Genomic DNA, 18,675 nt, shown 5'->3' with positions numbered 1-18,675 from the left:
TAATCAAATTGTGATGGCACTGGGACCCCTAATAATGGCTACACCTCTGTTAAGTCTCCCCCATTATCACCCATCCAAAGGCCTTTTCTTTGGATTATAGATAACATGATGCAGCTCATTTTCAATAATTAGGTTAAGGCTTTTGAACCATTTTGAATTTGTAACCAAAGCTGAGAAACCCAAGGGTAGTCAGCCTACAGCATTTTTCTAACATTTTGCAACCAACCAGCAGATTTAGTCCTTTTCCTCTGAAGTCAGGTAATTATAGCCACTCCTGCTCTGTTTCTTTTCCTTTTCTCATAAATCTATCAATCTCTACCCCCACAGCCCACCATCATCACCAGCTCCCTTGATGGCATAGCATCCCAATTTCCTCTCTTGCCATTTCCATAAAATCACCCTCTGCTCCTTATTTGGCAAATGTCAATTTCCCTCAATCATCATCTTTACCTTATCATTAGAACTAAAAGAACTCGTATACTAACCCATATGCTAGGGCAAGGGTGGGGGCCACTTCCCAGACCCCAGACACCCCTGAGCTGCACCGCGAAATTTCAACAGTACGGTAACAGCAAAAAATCTGCTAAATTTAAGACTCTGTAGCAGTTTGTAAAAAAAAAAAAAACAACTCAATGGCAAACTGCTGATTTTGTGTGTGTTGCCCATTGCTGTGCTAGATGATGGCTAAAGTTGTTTTGCCTCTTCTGTAACAAATGTGGATGTGTATTTTAAGAACAAAAATATGTAAACATTTAGTCTGATTTTGGAACTAATTTCCCCATTTTATAAGTAGCAATTCCCCACTTTATTAAGAGCATACTGCATAAATCTGCTGTGTGCACATACCATACCTTGGGTTAAAGCCCCCTTCGATCTGCATTCGTCATTACTCACATGTGTGCGTGTAAATTATGCGCAGCAACAAATGTTGCCCACAGCTGATCTAAACACCACAGAATGAAAAAGGTACACATGTGACTGTAGATGAAATGCCTGTGGTCTGTTTCTGGGGCAACTTGCACTGGAATCCTAAACTAAGCAAGGATCCTCCCCCATAGGATATGTCAGCAGGGTAGAATAAGGAAGGAAGGGGAATAATAACCAAAATGATGAAATAAAATGCCAACTAAGACATGATTTTGAGAGAAGACTGCACTAATATTCTAAACTATACTATTCTTTCGAATAGAGAATGTGGCTATCCTACCTATCCTAAAGTGTTATGTTAATCAAATACATAATATTAACAGTCCATGAATAAACCAGATGGAGGATCTGGACAACATATCTTGACAATCTTGTTATTTATAGAATATCTGAAGGGACAGAGGATAAGGATAAATTAGAGCAAGCTATAAGCTATCTAAACTTTCAGAGTCTAATATGCCCAGAGATGTACTTGTGTAATTCTAGTATGATGAGTTGTAATTAGTTCAAACATTTTGGCAACATCCAAGTTTGATAATAAACAAATCATTTATACAACTTTAAGCAGATCTCTCTGCAATGATTTTGAGCACTTGGAGGATGTTTTCAGTCTATCACTTCTGTTTTTCAGAAAGTGGGTATAGATTATAAATGGAGGTTCCTGATCAAATAGATTCTGTCCTTTGTAAAAAGGAAAAGTAGCCTAAAACACTGGAAGAAAGTGAGACCTTCATTAAACAAGAAGAAAGCTGAAGGTAATGTTTGACTGTTCTTTTGTATGAGTTTGTCAAGTATTAGTCCCAATGAATGGATACAACGTACCCTAGGCAGTATTCTATTTGTCATGTGCAGTTTTTCAGTTCTCCCCACCTTCTGGTAGCAACCCCACCACCCAGAAGCCTCTCAAGGTTGGGGGACACTCTAGAACAGCAACCCATACATGAGGCATGAAGAGCTGCTGCTGAAAGTAAATATTCTCTTCCTCCAAATGTGCACAAAAGTGCTTTCCAGTCACACAAGGGTGTGGGGGGAATTAGTGTTTTGTACCTGGCTAATGTGATGATTTCTGTGTGTAATACATTCCTAGCATGGTTTGTTAATTTAATGAAAAGATTCTGAACATAAAACTGAAGGCAGAAGCAGTCTCACTCACAGAAGTGTGTGTGTGTGTGTGTGTGTGTGTGTGTGTGAGAGAGAGAGAGAGAGAGAGAGAGAGAGAGAGAGAGAGATTGAGAGAGAGTTAGTTAGTTAGTTACTGGATACAATGCTGTTGAACTCAAATTGCATTTCCCAGATGGCCTACATTGTCATGGGTATGACCCAGAACATCCAGAATCAAAAACACATGGAAAAGAACTGCCTATTCGGAACATTTGTTTTTCTTTGAAACAGACTAGGCAGCTCTTTAAGCTCAGACATTAGAGACCTATGTGGTAGAAACTGAAAGCTGCAGGTTAAGATATCATAATGCCATATTATTTACAACTGAAGGTCACTTTAAATATTATTGCATTACCAAATGCAACAAGATAACCTTAGTACCCAAGTTCTATATATGGGTAAAATGCAGTTGAGGACCTTTTCTTTTGGTCTACAAGGAAGCATAATATCACAATTCTGCATGACCAATGTCTGCATAGTACACACAAGCTCAAGCCAGAGTTGTAGGTTTAAGAGGAACCAATTCACTACAACAAGAATTGGAAGCCAATTAGAATATAGAGTTTAAATCAGGGTGGTTTAAAATTAGCATAAACTGATTTAAAATCAGCAACACGGGAACATTGAAATCACTTATTTAAATCAAGTTTCCCACTAAAACTTTAATATTATTTCCTGAACAATGGTGTAAATCTGACCACTAAAACATGTAGGTTTACAACTAAATAGAGTACTATTTATGCTGTTCCATTCTTGCAGGCTTTCCATCTCTTTGCCTCACTGTTTATTTTGCATGCTTTCCTTTTCTACCTATGGAAGGAATATTCTATTATTGTTCTGTTTTTAGTTGTGTTTTTAATGTATTTGTTTTATTATTACTTTATTCATGTTTTATTTATCTATGACTGTAAGCTGCCTTGAGTGCCATTTTCTTTGTAGAAAGGTGATGTACAAATCAAATAAATAAAATACTCCTGTATAGGGTCTTTCTTATGACCAGAACCCATGACAGTTTGAGATTAACAGCATAATCCTATACATGTCTACTCAGAAATAAGTTCCATTGAGGTAAACTGGTCTTACTCCCAGGCAAATAGGTCAAGAACTGCAGATTCAGTATGACAATACAGGCAGATGCACACAGGAGAATTTTTCTTCTTTTTCCTTTCCAGTGTTGCTCCTTTCTACTTCACTCTGTCTTGGCCTAGTCTTACTCTCACAAAACGAAGTATGAAACAAAAATGTAATGCTCACGACTAGTAGGTCAAAGCAAGGTTTTACAGTTCTTGGGCAGATTAAAAGTTTATTTTCATCAGGTGAAAATGAAATGCCTACATTTGGGTAGAGTGTAAATGTTCATATTTGAAAAATTATCAGATGGTTCTTCATTTGGATAGTAAAGCCTCCTTTAACTCAATGTATCTGGTAGGCATTGATTCAATTTAGAGATTGAATGTATGGCTAATGTGCTTATATCCTGATCACATAATGCTGACGTAGTGATTATTTAACATAAATTTAGGGGTTATATACCCAATGTTAGTCTAACTTAATTTGTCCCATTAATTTGTGGGTCTTCTCTAAGTAGGTCTAGCATTGGACACAACCTTTAGTATTTACATTTTAAAAATTCCAATTTATTTTTTAAAAAATCACTGATTTTTATCCACTGTGCTATATTGTCTTTCTGTCTTAATTATTTCCTCTGCCTTCCCTGGCCCAGCTCCACTGTCACTTAAGCAGAACAACAACTCTACCCACCCTATGTCTTTGCAATGTGACTTTAGTCAGACAAACAGAAACCAAAAGCCCAGATCTTTCAAGAAGCAAGAGCTGGTAGTTATGCTGGACAGAGCCATTTTCATGGAATGAAAAACTAAAATGAACGTCCATGTTTGATTGAATTTCATAGCAACCAGTGTGTGACACAGCCATTATTTTTATGAGACTGTCAGTGCATGTTTAGCATGTTATGAGGTCTTAATGCTAATTATGTTATTTTTCCAATGAGAGAGAAATTCTGTATTTTATTTAAGACTTAAAAAAATTAAACCAAAACAATCCAATTTAAAAAAATTAAATCTGCTTTTTAAAAAATCATCAATTTTTATCCACCCTGCTTTATATATGGGACGTTTGCAAATGGCCTGCAGAAAACATGTTAACTCCTTGGCCTCCATTAACAATGACCCATGTATATTAAGTCTAGACTGTGCCATCCCCAACCCATCTGATGGATGTTTCAAGTCAGAGAGAATTCTGATATACATTGTAAGTTAGAGAGAGAATTCAGCACAATTAGTATGTTACTGATGCCATGGACCAAGGCCCTGCAATCTCAGAGCTTTTAATTAAAAATCAGAGAAGGGAGACCATTCAAATAATTTCCCCTTAGTGGCCAGAGACTAAAAGGTGCCTAGGAAAGTCATCCAGGCAGCTAAAAGGGAAGACTGCAAGATTGGTTGATTTCCCCAGGAAGTCTCATTTTCTCCTTACCCCCCCATTACATCTTATATACTTTGTTCATAAAGTGTAGGGTTAGTAACTGGGGTTTTGTCTTCAACTTATCTTTAACTATGCAAACTTGAATTGCCTGCAATGGAGATGTCCAACAATGGGATATTATTGAACCACTCTATGGGGCAGAAGATCATGAGGCAAGATCTACTCCTTTAAATTATCTAAAATTAGTCTGCACCTGACAAGTACAGGAACGCAGATATGCATTGTTTTTCACCTGCTATTGAGGTTTAATTTCTACCTCTTTTTGTAAATAAAATGTATTCTTTTCAGATATTAAAATGTTTCAGACAGCTCATATGCTCTAAGCCTTAAGCTAGGTTTGCACTTTTAATTTTAATAATTTTGAATGGTTGGGAAGACTGATGCAGCAGTAAGAAGCATGAATCCCCACATCTAGGTCAGGCTCTTTAAAGGCCAAAGTACTGCTTCTAAGCAGGTATTTGGTATTCAAACAAACAATGTAAGGTGTCATAAAGAAGTAATTGCAGGTGTCAGTTACCATATTCTGTTAATTTGATCTCTGTGATAAAGCAGAATTTATTTTTTGAAGTCCTATTCCCATTTGGACTTAGGATCTATGGTAAACTTGAGTAACTGGGAGTAGTTGATGAACAGGTACCATGGCAGCCCCTATTCTGTAGAATTCTGTCTTTAAGGAGGTGTGCTTGAAGGCTACATTAGGTGCCCGAGAAACTTCAAGGACTCTGTTTAGCAAATGTTTAATTCTTTAAGAATACAGGTAACAGTACTAGGAGTCTCCTAGTTTTACATTTGAACATCTTGATTGTTTTCCCATTTTTATATTTTCTTTAATTACCTTTTTTTGTGATGCAAGTCACCTTGTTTCAATCTGGAAAAGAGTCCTAAATATTTAAATAAGATGTATACATTTCTGCAAGCCTTCCAATTCATATTAAGTGTATGCATGTATTTAATATAGGTGCGTCACTCAACACTCAAATAAATTGTGCTTTACGTTTCCCAGAAACACTCTTACAGGTAACAAATTAATGATTCAAGACATTTAAATGTCCTGTCACTCATTGAACTTAAGCAGAGCACAGTCAAAAGCTCTACAAAGCAAACTAGAAGAGAATATATCTCGCTACATTTACTATATGAAAAATAGGGAAAGGGAAGAACTCTTAAGGTTAGTTACCCACCTTGAATACCTCAGAGAAGAAACCAGATCCTATTTTCTCACAGGAAAAGTCATCAAGTCGTGTAAGTCTTGAAAAGGCACTTATCAAGGCCCTGTATGAAGAAGTCCAAACTCTGCCCATCTGGGACACGGCCCCATCACCTCCGCCACCCCCATCAAAGTCTTCAACGCGCTCCAAACGTGGTGGAAATCCTGCTATTGAATTTCGCTTACTCCGATCCATCTTGCAAACAACACGGTTCCTTTAGAAAGGAGAGGATCTCTCACATCCTCGGTGCTCAATTTGTTTTTCTTCTTCTCTGGCTGGATACTAAAAACAAAGGATACATAATTGAACCATTTTCCTTCCCCAAATCTCCATTAGAATGCCAAACAAATAATAAGAGCATGACTCTACATGGGAGAGGGGGGGAGAAGAGAAAAAAAGGGCACACTGGTCCATCTCAGGCTTGCAACCAGCCTTTGGCAACTAAGAATTTGGTCTAAGAGCCCAGAAAAGGTCTTCTTACAAAATTAGGGTTCCCCCCCCGCTTTAAACCACAAAATCATTAACATTCATATACGTAGACAAATGGGCTAGTAAACTCTGGTGCATTTCTTTGCAAGGCTGAACTAACATGAATGCAATTTCTTCTTTGCATGGCTTCTGCCCGGACCCTACCAGGCTAAGAATTAGTGGATGATCTCAAAAGCCTTGTCTACACTATTGAAGCAGGATGTGCTTCTTGCTACAAACCTTGACAAAAATGTCATTAGTTTGAGACTGTGATGGGGAACATCATGGCAATCAAACATAAGCTTGCCTGATGCCTTCTATTCGAAAATAAAAATTTGGAATGAAGTCAGTATTTCATACGTTTTGTGATCTAGCTTATTGCAACAAGTATATAGCTCTCTGCTCTCAGTAAAAGGTTATTTTTCATACTATGATCTGTTTAAAAAACATGAAACAAGATCAAGAATGGGTTCACACAACAAGTTAAGCCACGATGGTTTATTTTTCTGCATTAACCATGATGGTTTCTTGTCTTGTCTGTGAACGGTTTTCCCCAACCATGGTGGTTTATTTAGCCAAAATAAGCCACCCTTCTAATCCACAGTCTCCAGTGAGGTTTATTTTAGCCACAATGGTTTATTGTGTTGTCTGGCGCTCCAGCGTGGCTTTAGGGCACTGGGCAGCGAGCTGCTTAGCAAGAACAGCAGAAAACCTTGCTGCTCTTGCCCAGCAGGGTCACAACTGCCATTCGTGATCGCACCCAAGCCGCTGCCCATGCCCCCCTCCTGGCTCCAATCCTGATTGGGGTTGGGTCCCATTTTTTTAAATGTTCCCAGTCCTGTTTTTTTTTTTTTTTTTTTGCATAAAAAGGGACCAGGAACCTTGCCCAAACTTCCCCACTTTTTTCCCCATTTGCACACATGGGGGAAATGGGCCCTTTTTCCTATTTAGGATCATGGTGGAAGGCAAACACCCCACTCCTAAAAATCCACTTCCTAACATGGCCTGCAATCCCCTTGGGCATCCCCCCCCCCACACCCCTCCCTCTGTTTTTTGGCTTTTTTTAATGTCTCCAGCCCATAAAGGGGGGATGCAGAAATAAAAAAGCCAAAAACTGGGGAGGATTCAAGCCCCCTAAAGACTGTTGACACAACACAGTACTTGGGGGGCTTGGATCCCCCCCAATTTTCACAAGGAGCACTTTGAAAATGTAATGGAAGTCTATGAGCAATGAGCTCCATTGACTTTCATTAGGTTTTCAAAGTGCTTCTCGTGAAAATTGGGGGTGGGAAATCCCACCCTCCACCATGGGTCCTGTTGCCTGGTGTGTGGCGGGGGGGATATGGATCCCCAGTTTGGGATCTACTCACCCACTTTCTCTATGTCCACAAATGGGAAGTCCCATTTGCACACATGGAGAAAAAGTTAATTTCTTTTCCTTCGTTCTCCTGATGCTGCGCTGGAGAACTGAAGGATACTGGCTTGCCTCCCCTTCCCCCTTGCATGTTACAAAGCTGGCAGCTGAAAGCAGCAAACCAGCTTGCTAGAGGTGAATAGCGGCTCTCCTCACCTGCACCCCTGCATGTTTGGGCAACATGAAGGGGTTCAAGGGAGGGCAAGCCAGTATCCTTCAGTTTTCCAGTGCTGTGCTCCAACGCAGCATCGGGAAACCGAAGAAAATAAAAAGAACCCCCTTTAAATCTCCACTGTAAGTCAATGGAGGTAATCTCCACAGGCTTGTGTGGCAATTCAAAGCACCCCATCCATGAATAAACAAACTTTTTTTTAATGGAAGGAGGGGGTGCCAGGGCAGGGAGTAGTGGGCCATGTGGGGAACCCCGCAAGGACCCTGCCATGCATGGGAAACGTATAGGGAAGTGAGTAACTGTAACCTTCCCCCCCCTTTAAAATCACCCACCCCATTTTGGGATTTTCAAAATTTTCCGCAAGCCCCTTTTTGCGCACAATGGGACTGGGGAAATTTTTAAAACTCCAAAAATTTGAGGGGGAGCAAAATCCAAATGCCCCCCCCAATGTTCAGATTTTTAAAAAAATTCCTAGTCCTGTTGTACATAAAAAGGGGCTTGGGGAAATTAAAATAGGGGACCCGACTCCTATCACCATTGCGATTCGAGCCAGGAAGGAGGTCTTGCCAGCAGACAAGATGGTCTGACACCAGGTCCCCTGGGATGCGGGCTGGAGGACAGAGAGGGAGGGGCAAGGGGGGAAAAAGATAGGCACAGTAGCTTATTTGCCTGATTGTGTGCCCGGTCACACAGTGGTCAATTTTAAAATAAGCTACTGTGTGTACATATAAGCCACCATGGCTTAAAATGACATGAGAACCAGGCCCTAGTCTTGGACCAACCTCAATATTTTAAAGCCTCAAGACTGCTTTTATAACATAATACAGGCAGGTTTGAACATGTTCATTCTTGTGCAGAAGAGGTAATCCTTCTGAGCCTGGAAGATTTCAGGAAAAAGGGTTCCCTATACTTTCTGCTGAACTGTAGCAGCAACCATTTTCTACAGAAAACATGGGACTCAAAATACACCCTTGTTAGCAGCATGTGGTAAATCAATGCCTATTCTTTCCAATCCAATGTGATGCCAAACCCTCCACATTACTACCTGCCAAGAATGCATCATTAACACTAACCGAATGATTTCTAGACATAGAGTGGGTGTGCCACAGTCATTGGCAGCACTGTCACAGGCATTATCAAATAGTTGCCCACAACAGCCACATGCCCCCCCATTACAGCAGAGTAACGGGGGGCATGTTTCAGATTTTTCCAGATATATCTTGAAGCCAAACACTATAGAAATCTCTAAAACTGGTTTGACCAGAATCCATGGCAGGATAGAAAGAACACATACACCATGGGCAATGGTAGAGACAAGGAAGCAATATCATGAACTGAGAAATTATTTTCTATGACAGGGGTGTGCAAATTCAGGAGGCTGTTTTATATATATTGATATAAAATAGATTTGTTTGTACCAACACTAGACATGAAGGCATGCAACACTGTGAGACAGCAGTATGTGTCACATCTTCCACAGCCTATTAAGCATTTTGCATCCATAGGACTGGCATTTTAGCAATCTGCCAGTATCATACATCTACACAGTAGATTAAACATCCTTAGCTGAGATTTTTCCAGAGCACCATTGCATTCCACAATTTTCACCAATGTATGCTGGACAACAGACTCAGAAGGCCACTTCATACTTCTGAATGTATAATCTACTGGCAAGTCATTTACAGGTAGTCTGTCTCCCTCAAAACTTTCTCTGTAAAACAAGGGATAATTTCCATCCATGAATTAGCTCCTTAAGAATGCTTTGAAGATGTCAAGTATAAGCATTTTACATCTTATCCCTTTTCTACATATTTTAAATGTATAAGCTCTATCACTGCTGCTCAAAAAAGGAAATTCCTAGCTAGCTAGTGCTATCATATTTCTAACTTCCCACAAATGGAGTCAACAGCCCAGAGAGGTGACCTGCTTTATCCCATAGTACTCTGACAGGCTACATTGTGAACTAGTTTGGTGGAAATTAATTCGCAGTATAAAAGGTTGTGCTGAAACAAACAACTCATTTAATGTCTCACATTAGCAACGCAAAGTGTGAACCCACTAAAGTGACCAGGCATTAACTTTCTAGTTGGAGCCAGAGTGTCTCAGATTTGTGCTTGACACAGGACAAACTGGTATTTTTAAACTTGGAACCTATTTAGGGGTGCAAAAAAAAAAAATCAAAACGCATGATTCATTCTTTCAGGGCTTCTGCCAGAAAAATGCAAGTTTCAACTATTATAACCATATCACAAGGTGCACTTCAAATTCCTTGTTCTATCCCCTAACCTGGTTCTAGTTCTCTCTCAGAGCTTTGCAAGACTCCTTAAGAAAACCAAAATTTCACACCTCCTAGTGCAAACTGAGGCAGAAATGGCAGCTGGATTGCTGTGTATATAATAAGCCAGCAGCTAGTGTCTTCAAGAAGTGAAGGTGTTACAACTCCAAACCCACAAGCTAAACCCAGCATACCTTTGTTTATCTCCACTTATCCAAAACTTTTCCTACCTGCTCAGACCCTGCTCTGTCCATGAAAGCCCCTCATATCAACCATGATAGTTAAATGGATCTTTTATGCTCTCTCAGGCAGTATACCTCTAAATACGTAACACTACAAACAGGGTTAACAGTGCTAATCTCATGGCCTATTTGTCGGTTTCCAGAGGCATTTATTCATTGTATTTATTTTATGTATTTCTTGCCTGCCTTTCCAGATTGCAGTCTTCCTAAAGTGGCTTACAATAGATGGAATATAAAGCAGAGGTAGGGTCTGAACCTCAAATGGCTCTCTTACCTCCACATTTGCTCTTGCAACACAACATCCATTTTACAGAAGACAAGCTAATGAAGCCGAGACACAAGCCATTTGCCCATAACCATGAACTACATATAAGAGAGAAATGGAGTCGGTGTCCCAAACGCTAAACTCCCCAAATCAATTTCCTCTTCAATTAATTTACCCCAACACACTGACTCACCCTCATTCTCCATGCAATCCCAGTTTTCCCCTCTTACTACCTGCCCACCTCTCCTCCTATGCAGCCCAGTCCTCTGCCTCTGGTATAAAGAGCTGGGACTCAGTGAGCAAATACGTCAGAATGGGCATCTGCTGTCCAATCAGTAGCCACCTATCAGCATTGTGATCACCATCTGGCCTCCACCACATTAGCCTCCCCCCACCATGCCACAGTGCAGGCACCCATGCAACACTCAGCATATATCTATAGGGTGTGTAAGCCCTCTTCACATTCCTGCTCCTGCCCTAGCTCACAGTCAGAGCCTCTAAATATTTTAAACTTTAAAAAAAAATTCAGCCAGGTCTGATAGAACTTTTAAAGCAGAAATAAACTGTACAAAATTATCTTCGTATAAGCTGTTTAAACCTCCCAGTCACATGCATTCATGTTTATTTTAAATTACTTTTAAAACTTCTTTCCCACTGACACAGCTGTCAGCATATTGGATATAATGTTGGACTTGGACTGAGAGACCTGGAGTCAATTCCTCACCTCAAACATGAAACTTACTGGGTGACTTAGGGCCAGTTACATTCTCTCACTAACTTACCTCACAGGTTATTGGAAGGATGAAATGCTATAGCCAGACATAAATCATCCTGAGAACTCTGAAGGAGAGGATTGTTGTTCAGTTGTTAAGTCGTGTCCGACTCTTCGTGACCCCATGGACCATAGCACGCCAGGCCTTCCTGTCCTAATAAATTCAACTATAGTCTTTTTGCTCTCTATTCAACCTTGTGCTCCTCCTATTCAGATATACCTACAGTTACAGCACACAACTAGTAGAAACTGAGCCATATGGTTTAATCAGAAGGGAAGAGGGAAGAAGTCCTCTAGAAGGAGATAGAGAGCAGGGAGTAGCTGCTCTTAAATGGCAAGGGTGTGCATGTCTGACTTTGACACCTGTAGTTGCTATAAAGTGGTGCCATGATACAGAAAACAGGCTACTATTTATACAAGAGCATTCTATACTTCAGAATATTTGATTGTGGTCAAATGACAGATTAAACCCTTTTTGTCTTTCCAGACCCTTCTATAATGTCATCTCCTGCTGTTCCTGTGGACCATCTATCTCATTAGCCTGATCAATGTTTCAGGAAATGAATACAACTGTACAGAACACTAACAAAGGTACTAACAGCAAATATACTACCAGCAATATCCCCACATCAGAGTTCCCTACTTTAAGAGTAAATCCTAGAAGGAATCAATGTCTGTAGGTGTATGGGTCAGTAAACAAACCCATAAGGCAAAAAAGAATTCATCTCAATGCTAGAGAGAAGACTGGAAAAGAGAAAGTAAGATCAGAAGCCTATTTAGCCCTGCGGATAAGGAAACTAGACAAATAGTGCTTTGTTACTCATTACCATAAGGAACAGCCATTGTCAGCTTTCCCTTTCCAATTTACAGCAGGGATAGGGAAAATGTGGTCCTCGAGATGTTGGTGGACTACAACTCCCATCATCTTCCACTATTGGCTATACTGGCTAGGACTGAGGGAGTTCCAGTCCAACAAAAGCTGGAGAGGCACCCGTTCCCCACCCTTGATTTCCAGGATTTCCAGAAAGAAACATTATGCACACCCCCCACAATGAATATGTGACAAAGCCAGTGGAGATGGTTTTAAAACATTTTTGCTCCCTTACATTACAGCTACAACAATGCAGACTTTATCATACATTCCACAGGTCAAAACAGCTAGAATGCCTCCAGAAGTGCAAACACAGGCATTTTAACACATGCTACAGCTAAAGCCATTAACATTGTTCTGCACATCAGATATTTGCAAAACTTGCAATAAAACTGAATATATAGCTTATTTATACTGTTTAGTCATAGGTGAGCAACTTTACCTATGTCACAAGAAATTTATAGAGGAAAGTTGTAAGCTAGGCCCATTAAAATCAATGAGTGTTTGGCTATCAAGAACCTTCCAGACATTTTTTTTTGGTACAATTGTTATTACAAGATCAGTTTCCCACAACTAGCACTTCCATTAGAGATAAGTCATGTTTAAACAGAAATTAAGTTGCAATATTTTATCAATGGGAAAATATAATCTTTCTCCATTGGTCCACCTACTGGTTAGTGCTCATGGCTATTACAAATGTGCTCTTTTCATGGGCCAGTATTCAAGCTTGACTGCGTGCCAGTGGGACCCACCACTAATCCAACGGGGAGTGGCAGTTTTAAAGGCAACCCTAAACAAGCAGAAATGCTCATTTTCAGAACAGGGCAGGTCAGTGGAGTTTGCAGAAGGAAGCTCCACTGACCTATCCTGATCCAGAAACAAGCATTTCTGCTTGTTTCCAGGCTTGCTTTTTGAACTGCTAGTTTCTGTTGTGCATGCAGTGGGTCCCACTTCCGCAACAGATCGAACAGGAGCACTGCAGCAGTACTGGATACAACCCATGGGCTTCCAAGGGACATCTGGCTGACCATACTGGACGATAATACTAGATTTGGATCCAATGTCATGCAAGCGGAAGTTCACTTGCACAACAGACCTTCCGAATCCTCTCCTCCCCCCTATGAACTCCTGTGCCCAGCTCCATTCTTCTCCAGAGGGTCCCCCAACCCTTCCAAGCATATTTGGGGGGCATGGAGAGTGCTTCAGGGGAAGGGGAAATCCATTCCGCCAGTGGTTTCCCTTCTGCTGGTGGAATAGAACCACTGGATCCAGACCTTAAGCTAAATACACTGAATAAGTTCCAGGGTCGAATTCTTATGCTCTTAAACAAGAGCACATAATCAGGATCATTTAATGGAAATTAGTTATGTTTTACCTGTGAAGGAAATCCCAAGTATGCACTCCTACTTTATAAATTTAACACAGTTCAGTAGATCATGGTTCTTTTAAACACGTAGACCATTCAAACTTGCAGTCAGACCATTATTGGTTCACATTACCAATCCTCTGTACCAGGGGTAAGCAATGTGGTGCCCTCCAGATGTTTTAGACTACAACTCCCATAATCCATGACCATTGGTCATGCTGCCTGGGACTGATTGAAGAAGTTGCCTAACCCTGCTTTACACAAAACTATTTCCCACTTGATGTCATTTTTGCTTCCATTTGCAGAATTGTACACAAAGTGCAAAGCTGTTCTGTGTGTGTATGTTCAAGTAGTCATAATTCAGGACAGAAACCAAAATGTCAACAGATAATGGTTCATTGTCTCCTTCCCATTCTTTCATCAATGCAAATGTTTCCTTGTTAGGTTTGTGTTTTTAAGGTATTACGGCTTAACCTTGCCATAACCTACAGTTGCATATTAGGAACCAAAGTTACATAGTCATGTTTTTATGACTCAATGAAGTGAGAATAGTAATATTATAAATAGTCTCTATACGCTATCTTTTGTGACCAGCCTTGTTCTTTAGAACTTGTACTTATTTTGAAAAACAAAACAGATTCCAAAACTTGATAAAGCCCATCTATTATAATGTTCCCTATCATCCCTCTTCAATTCAGTTTGTCTCTAAATGGAAGTGAGGCAAACCATCATTACGAAGACTACTTAGATGAGTGGTACACCTACTCAGAAAAATAATATCTGCTTTGCTAAATGCTATAAATATATGCTTTCAGCACAGGCAATACACCTTGATATGCAGTTCTTTATATTCAAAACGAAAGGCAGAACAAAAACAGATCATACCGGATTAGAAGATACATGCATATCTGTTACTTTAGTAGAATGGCCAGACATATCACCATATATGTTTATTCACCATTACACAAAGTTCACACTTCCATGCCAAGAACAAACAATGGATATATTTATGATACAGTCATTCCTATGAAGGCCTGATCTCAGGCTGCAAAATTTCAGCCTTATTTACTTTGTAGATCTACAAATCAAGGTGAGATTGGAATTCAAGTCCAATCATAAACATGCTTTTAATTTTAGAATTGTACACACTGAATTGTAAGTGACTTTCTATTAACAAATGGAATACTAATTCCACTAAGAATGAATTTTACAAAAACTATATGAACAATTCCAGCAATATCAATGAAAATGGCAGCAAATGTTTCAAGTTCAAAAGTAGTTAATTAAGCACATAAGTGCAAGGTCATATTCAAAAAGCAAGTCCTCCCTCCCTACATGGAAGCTACCACACTGTAGTGACTACAGTAATAATAGCTTGCATTGACATCTTTCATTCAATATCTTTTAAAAAATGCACACAGACCAAACCCATGTGCAACAAAAAAACAAGACAAAAGGATAATTAAACCATCACAGTGCAAATTCAACTTCCCCATTCAGATCAGATCAACCCTTTTGAATGAAACAGCTACCCAGAAGCAACAGTCGCAGGGCTGTGGGATTAAGTGGCGCTTGATATCCTCAACTGCATCTTTCAAACGTCCCTACAAACACAAGCCTATTTAATCATGATCAGTACGATAGCATGAATCCCTATTTGCACAATTATTGGGCATAGTACTCATGGTCCCAAGGCGGGCGTAGGGAGAGACAAATAAAGAAATCGTCCCTCTCCCCCTTACACTTTATCCTCCTTATCCCACACCCTTAGCCAGGTGGCCAGACACTCCTCCATCTTTGACCATTTCCTGACACCAGGGGACCAAGGCAGCTGCTTTATATTACTTTTTAAAGCATTAAGGGGGTGAGTGGTGGTGTGTGTGTGTGTGTGTGTGTAGGGGGGGAGGGATTTAAATTACACGAAGTACTGTCAAACTACAAAAGAATTCCTTCAGCCTCATGCCCCAGCGCACACATAATGCTTCCTTCACAACATTTCCACACACGCCTTCAGGACACCGTCCCAAACTTTCTCTACCTAATGGATTCAGTCTCATTCCTTACACTCTCATCTCCATCCCGATCCTCACGCTCCCCAACATTCGCGTCCAGCACGAAGGGAAGTGCTGGTTACCTCAGAAGAATACACCGGAGTCACCGTCCACTAATCCCAACGCACCCTCCCCTCGCTTCCCAGCTCGTTGTCACCCTCCTAACAGCTCCGAGTCCATGTGCAGCGCCAGCGTGGGAACTGCCCTTTCTTCCCACCAACCCGTCCGAACCCCCACACGCAAGTCTCTCATACTCACCGAACCAGTCGCTCTCCTTTACCTGCCTCGAAAAGGAGGAGGGGCGGTGGATCACGCACACCAAGGGACGGCTCATATTCACACGCTCCTCAAGAGGCGGCCAGCCAGGACTCGTGTAGTCGGGAGAAGAGGTCTAATGCCCCGCGGAGAACGTCCGGACAGGGCAGAGCGACACTGAGAGGACGCGAGTAAGACTCTTACCAGCGGGAACGCAGCGCAAATTTGGGCCGCAGCAGCCTCAGGCCCTGCCCCCCACCTCCCTTCGCAGCACCGAAAAAAGAAGAGAGCGCGCGCGCGCTCTCAACTCGGTCCAGTGGCCCCTACAGACCAACTGAGACGCCTGCCTGGCTGGAAGCCACCATAGGACGGAGAAAGGCGGAGTCCGACTCTCCTCGGAGACATCTACCAATCGCCATGGTCTTGTGTTTGATGGACGACGAATACGGCCAATTATAATGAAGATTTTCACACGGCCGAGGTCTTGGCCGCCTTTTGGTTCGAGAAAGAGAATTTGAGTGACAGGCCAGTTTGACTCACGCGCAACAGCAGCCTCGGCTGAAGCCAAAGAAAAGGCGGGAGGGGGAGAGAGGGCGGGTTGCTAGGGGCGCTTCAGTCCCATTGGCCATCAGTCGAAGGCGGATAATAAACAGGACGTCAGGCCAATCAGAACATGTTTGCGGTGACTGCAAAGTATGTGAACCAATTCTAAACTGTTTACACGGGCTGAGGGAGATACAGCTGTCAACCGGGCTGCAGTCGTTAATTATTGCACAGACATTAACTGGACACTGGGCGGTGCGCCATGATTTGCTGCGTGGGGCGTTTTCGATAGGTAGCAGAGTTTCAAAGAATAAAACACGCGCAATCTAATAGCTGCTGAATACTATGATTGCGTGAAGATACGTACATTCCTTATTGAAGTCCTGTGCGTCCCTTGCCTAGTAATGAGGCAAAGTTGCCTATGAGACCGACTCCCCTCTGGTGTGTGTCTGATGAGCAGCGCTCTCATGAATGTGTTTGACTATCCTCATTCATCTTTAAAATGTGGAAAATGGTTTGCGTCTGAGTACTGGCGCTGTCTGGGTAGCTTTTTTTTCTGGAAGACCACGGAGTGAATCTATGAACGAAATGGCACGGTAAAACAGGTCCACATCCATCACTCTGCAGCCATATCACCTTACATGTTCCAGACATATTAGAACTAGGGGTAAGGCACAGGATTGCCTCCATGCCTGTCCCATTGTAAACTGCTTTGTGTTTTGTGAAGACGTTATGCTTCAGGATAAAAAACACACACACAATTACATGGACAACGAAGGATACTTAAAATGTGCTGCACACCTAAGAGGTCTCACTGAGAAACTGGGAGAAAATTAGGAGAAACTGCCCCTGACTCTGGAGAAAACATGCCATCATGCTGTGTATTTACCTGTTCTTTATTAGATAATGTCAAATCATAAAAATGAACAAGGAACTGAATTACTAATAAAGGTGTTGGAGCCATCAAGATGGTGTCTTCAATTCCTGACAGGTTTTCTAATGGATTTTCTGTTGTTTCAAAATGTTGTAATTGTTTCAATTATGGGGTTTTGTTCTTTTATCTTGTTGTTCACTGATCCAAGATTTTTGATGTGGAGAGGTATTGTAAATAATAAATAAATTTTCACCTTCCCTTATATTCTTCACCATTATATCATTTGTCATGCCAATTCTTTAACTGAAATTTATGCCACAATATTTTAACAAATGTGAAAGTAACAAACTAATGTCTGGTGCTGGCCTACCCTTCAGCTCTGTGGCACAATTTGTTTACTTCAATTTGTACCTTAGCTATTTGTCTGGACCAGACCCACAAGGTGGCTTACAGTTAAAAGAAAATTAAAAGCCAACAAACAATTATACAATGATAACTATGAAAACCATAACACAAATACTAATCAAGCAGCATCAAATCAAGTCAAATATTAAAAACCTATCCCAAAGCCTTGCCAAGAATGTTGGACTGGGAGCTGGGAGATCCGGGTTCTAGTCCCCACTCGGCCATGGAAGCTCACTGGGTGACTTTGGGCCAGTCACACACTCTCAGCCCAACCTACCTCACAGGGTTGTTGTGAGGATAAAATGGAGAGGAGGAGGAGAATGTAAGCTGCCTTGGGTTCCTCGCAAGAGGAAAAAAGGCGGGATATAAATGCAATAAATAAAATAAATAAATGTGCATGAACGCTGGCAGTAAGAGGGTCTAGTGGACCTCCCTAGGGTGGGAATTCCAAAGAATTAATGTCACTAGTGAAAAGGCCTTGCTCTTTATAACTAACAACAAACCTACCAGTGGTTGTGGCACTCCAGTCAGGGATTCGTTAAACAACATAAGAGGGGGGGGGGGTCATATGGGAGAAAGCATTCCTTGAAGCAACTTTATAGGCCATTATGGTCCCAGACTATTTAGGACTTTAAGAAAGAGCACTTTGAATTGTGCCCAAAAGCTAAGGTAAAAAAAGGTAAAGTTGTCCCCAACCAGTCGTGTCCAACTCTAGGGTGTGGTGTTCATCTCCATTTCTAAGCCGAAGAGCCAGCGCTGTCCAAAGACGCTTCTGTGGTCATGTGGCTGGCATGACTGAACACTGAGGTGCACGGAACGCTGTTACCTTTCCCGCTGAAGCGGTACCTATTTATCTACTTGCAATTTCTTGCTTTCAAACTGCTAGGTTGGCAGGAGCTGG

General features: G+C 41.3%; 1 protein-coding gene across 2 annotated transcripts in view; it reads right to left on the bottom strand.

Annotated features, from left to right (window-relative positions):
- The window catches only part of TESK2 (testis associated actin remodelling kinase 2), an 82,779-nt gene extending 66,457 nt beyond the window's left edge, over nucleotides 1-16,322 (bottom strand). Inside the window, exons 1-2 of one of the 2 annotated variants that reach the window (XM_084852684.1) lie at nucleotides 15,956-16,322; nucleotides 5,775-6,083 (exon numbers count right to left, since the gene is read on the bottom strand). In XM_084852684.1, the coding sequence (XP_084708810.1) occupies nucleotides 5,775-5,996 (222 nt within the window). In that variant the 5' untranslated portion in view covers nucleotides 5,997-6,083; nucleotides 15,956-16,322. The remainder of the gene's footprint in view (nucleotides 1-5,774; nucleotides 6,084-15,955) is intronic. The other variant, XM_084852685.1, reaches the window with a different exon arrangement.
- Between the last annotated feature and the right edge of the window lie 2,353 nt (nucleotides 16,323-18,675).

The sequence above is a fragment of the Heloderma suspectum genome, chromosome 4, assembly GCF_057233095.1.
Source record: "Heloderma suspectum isolate Gila_16-S chromosome 4, 16-S_ref, whole genome shotgun sequence".
NCBI lineage: Eukaryota > Metazoa > Chordata > Lepidosauria > Squamata > Helodermatidae > Heloderma > Heloderma suspectum.
Note: the sequence above shows the minus strand (reverse complement) of the source record. Positions and strands in the feature narration are given on the sequence as shown.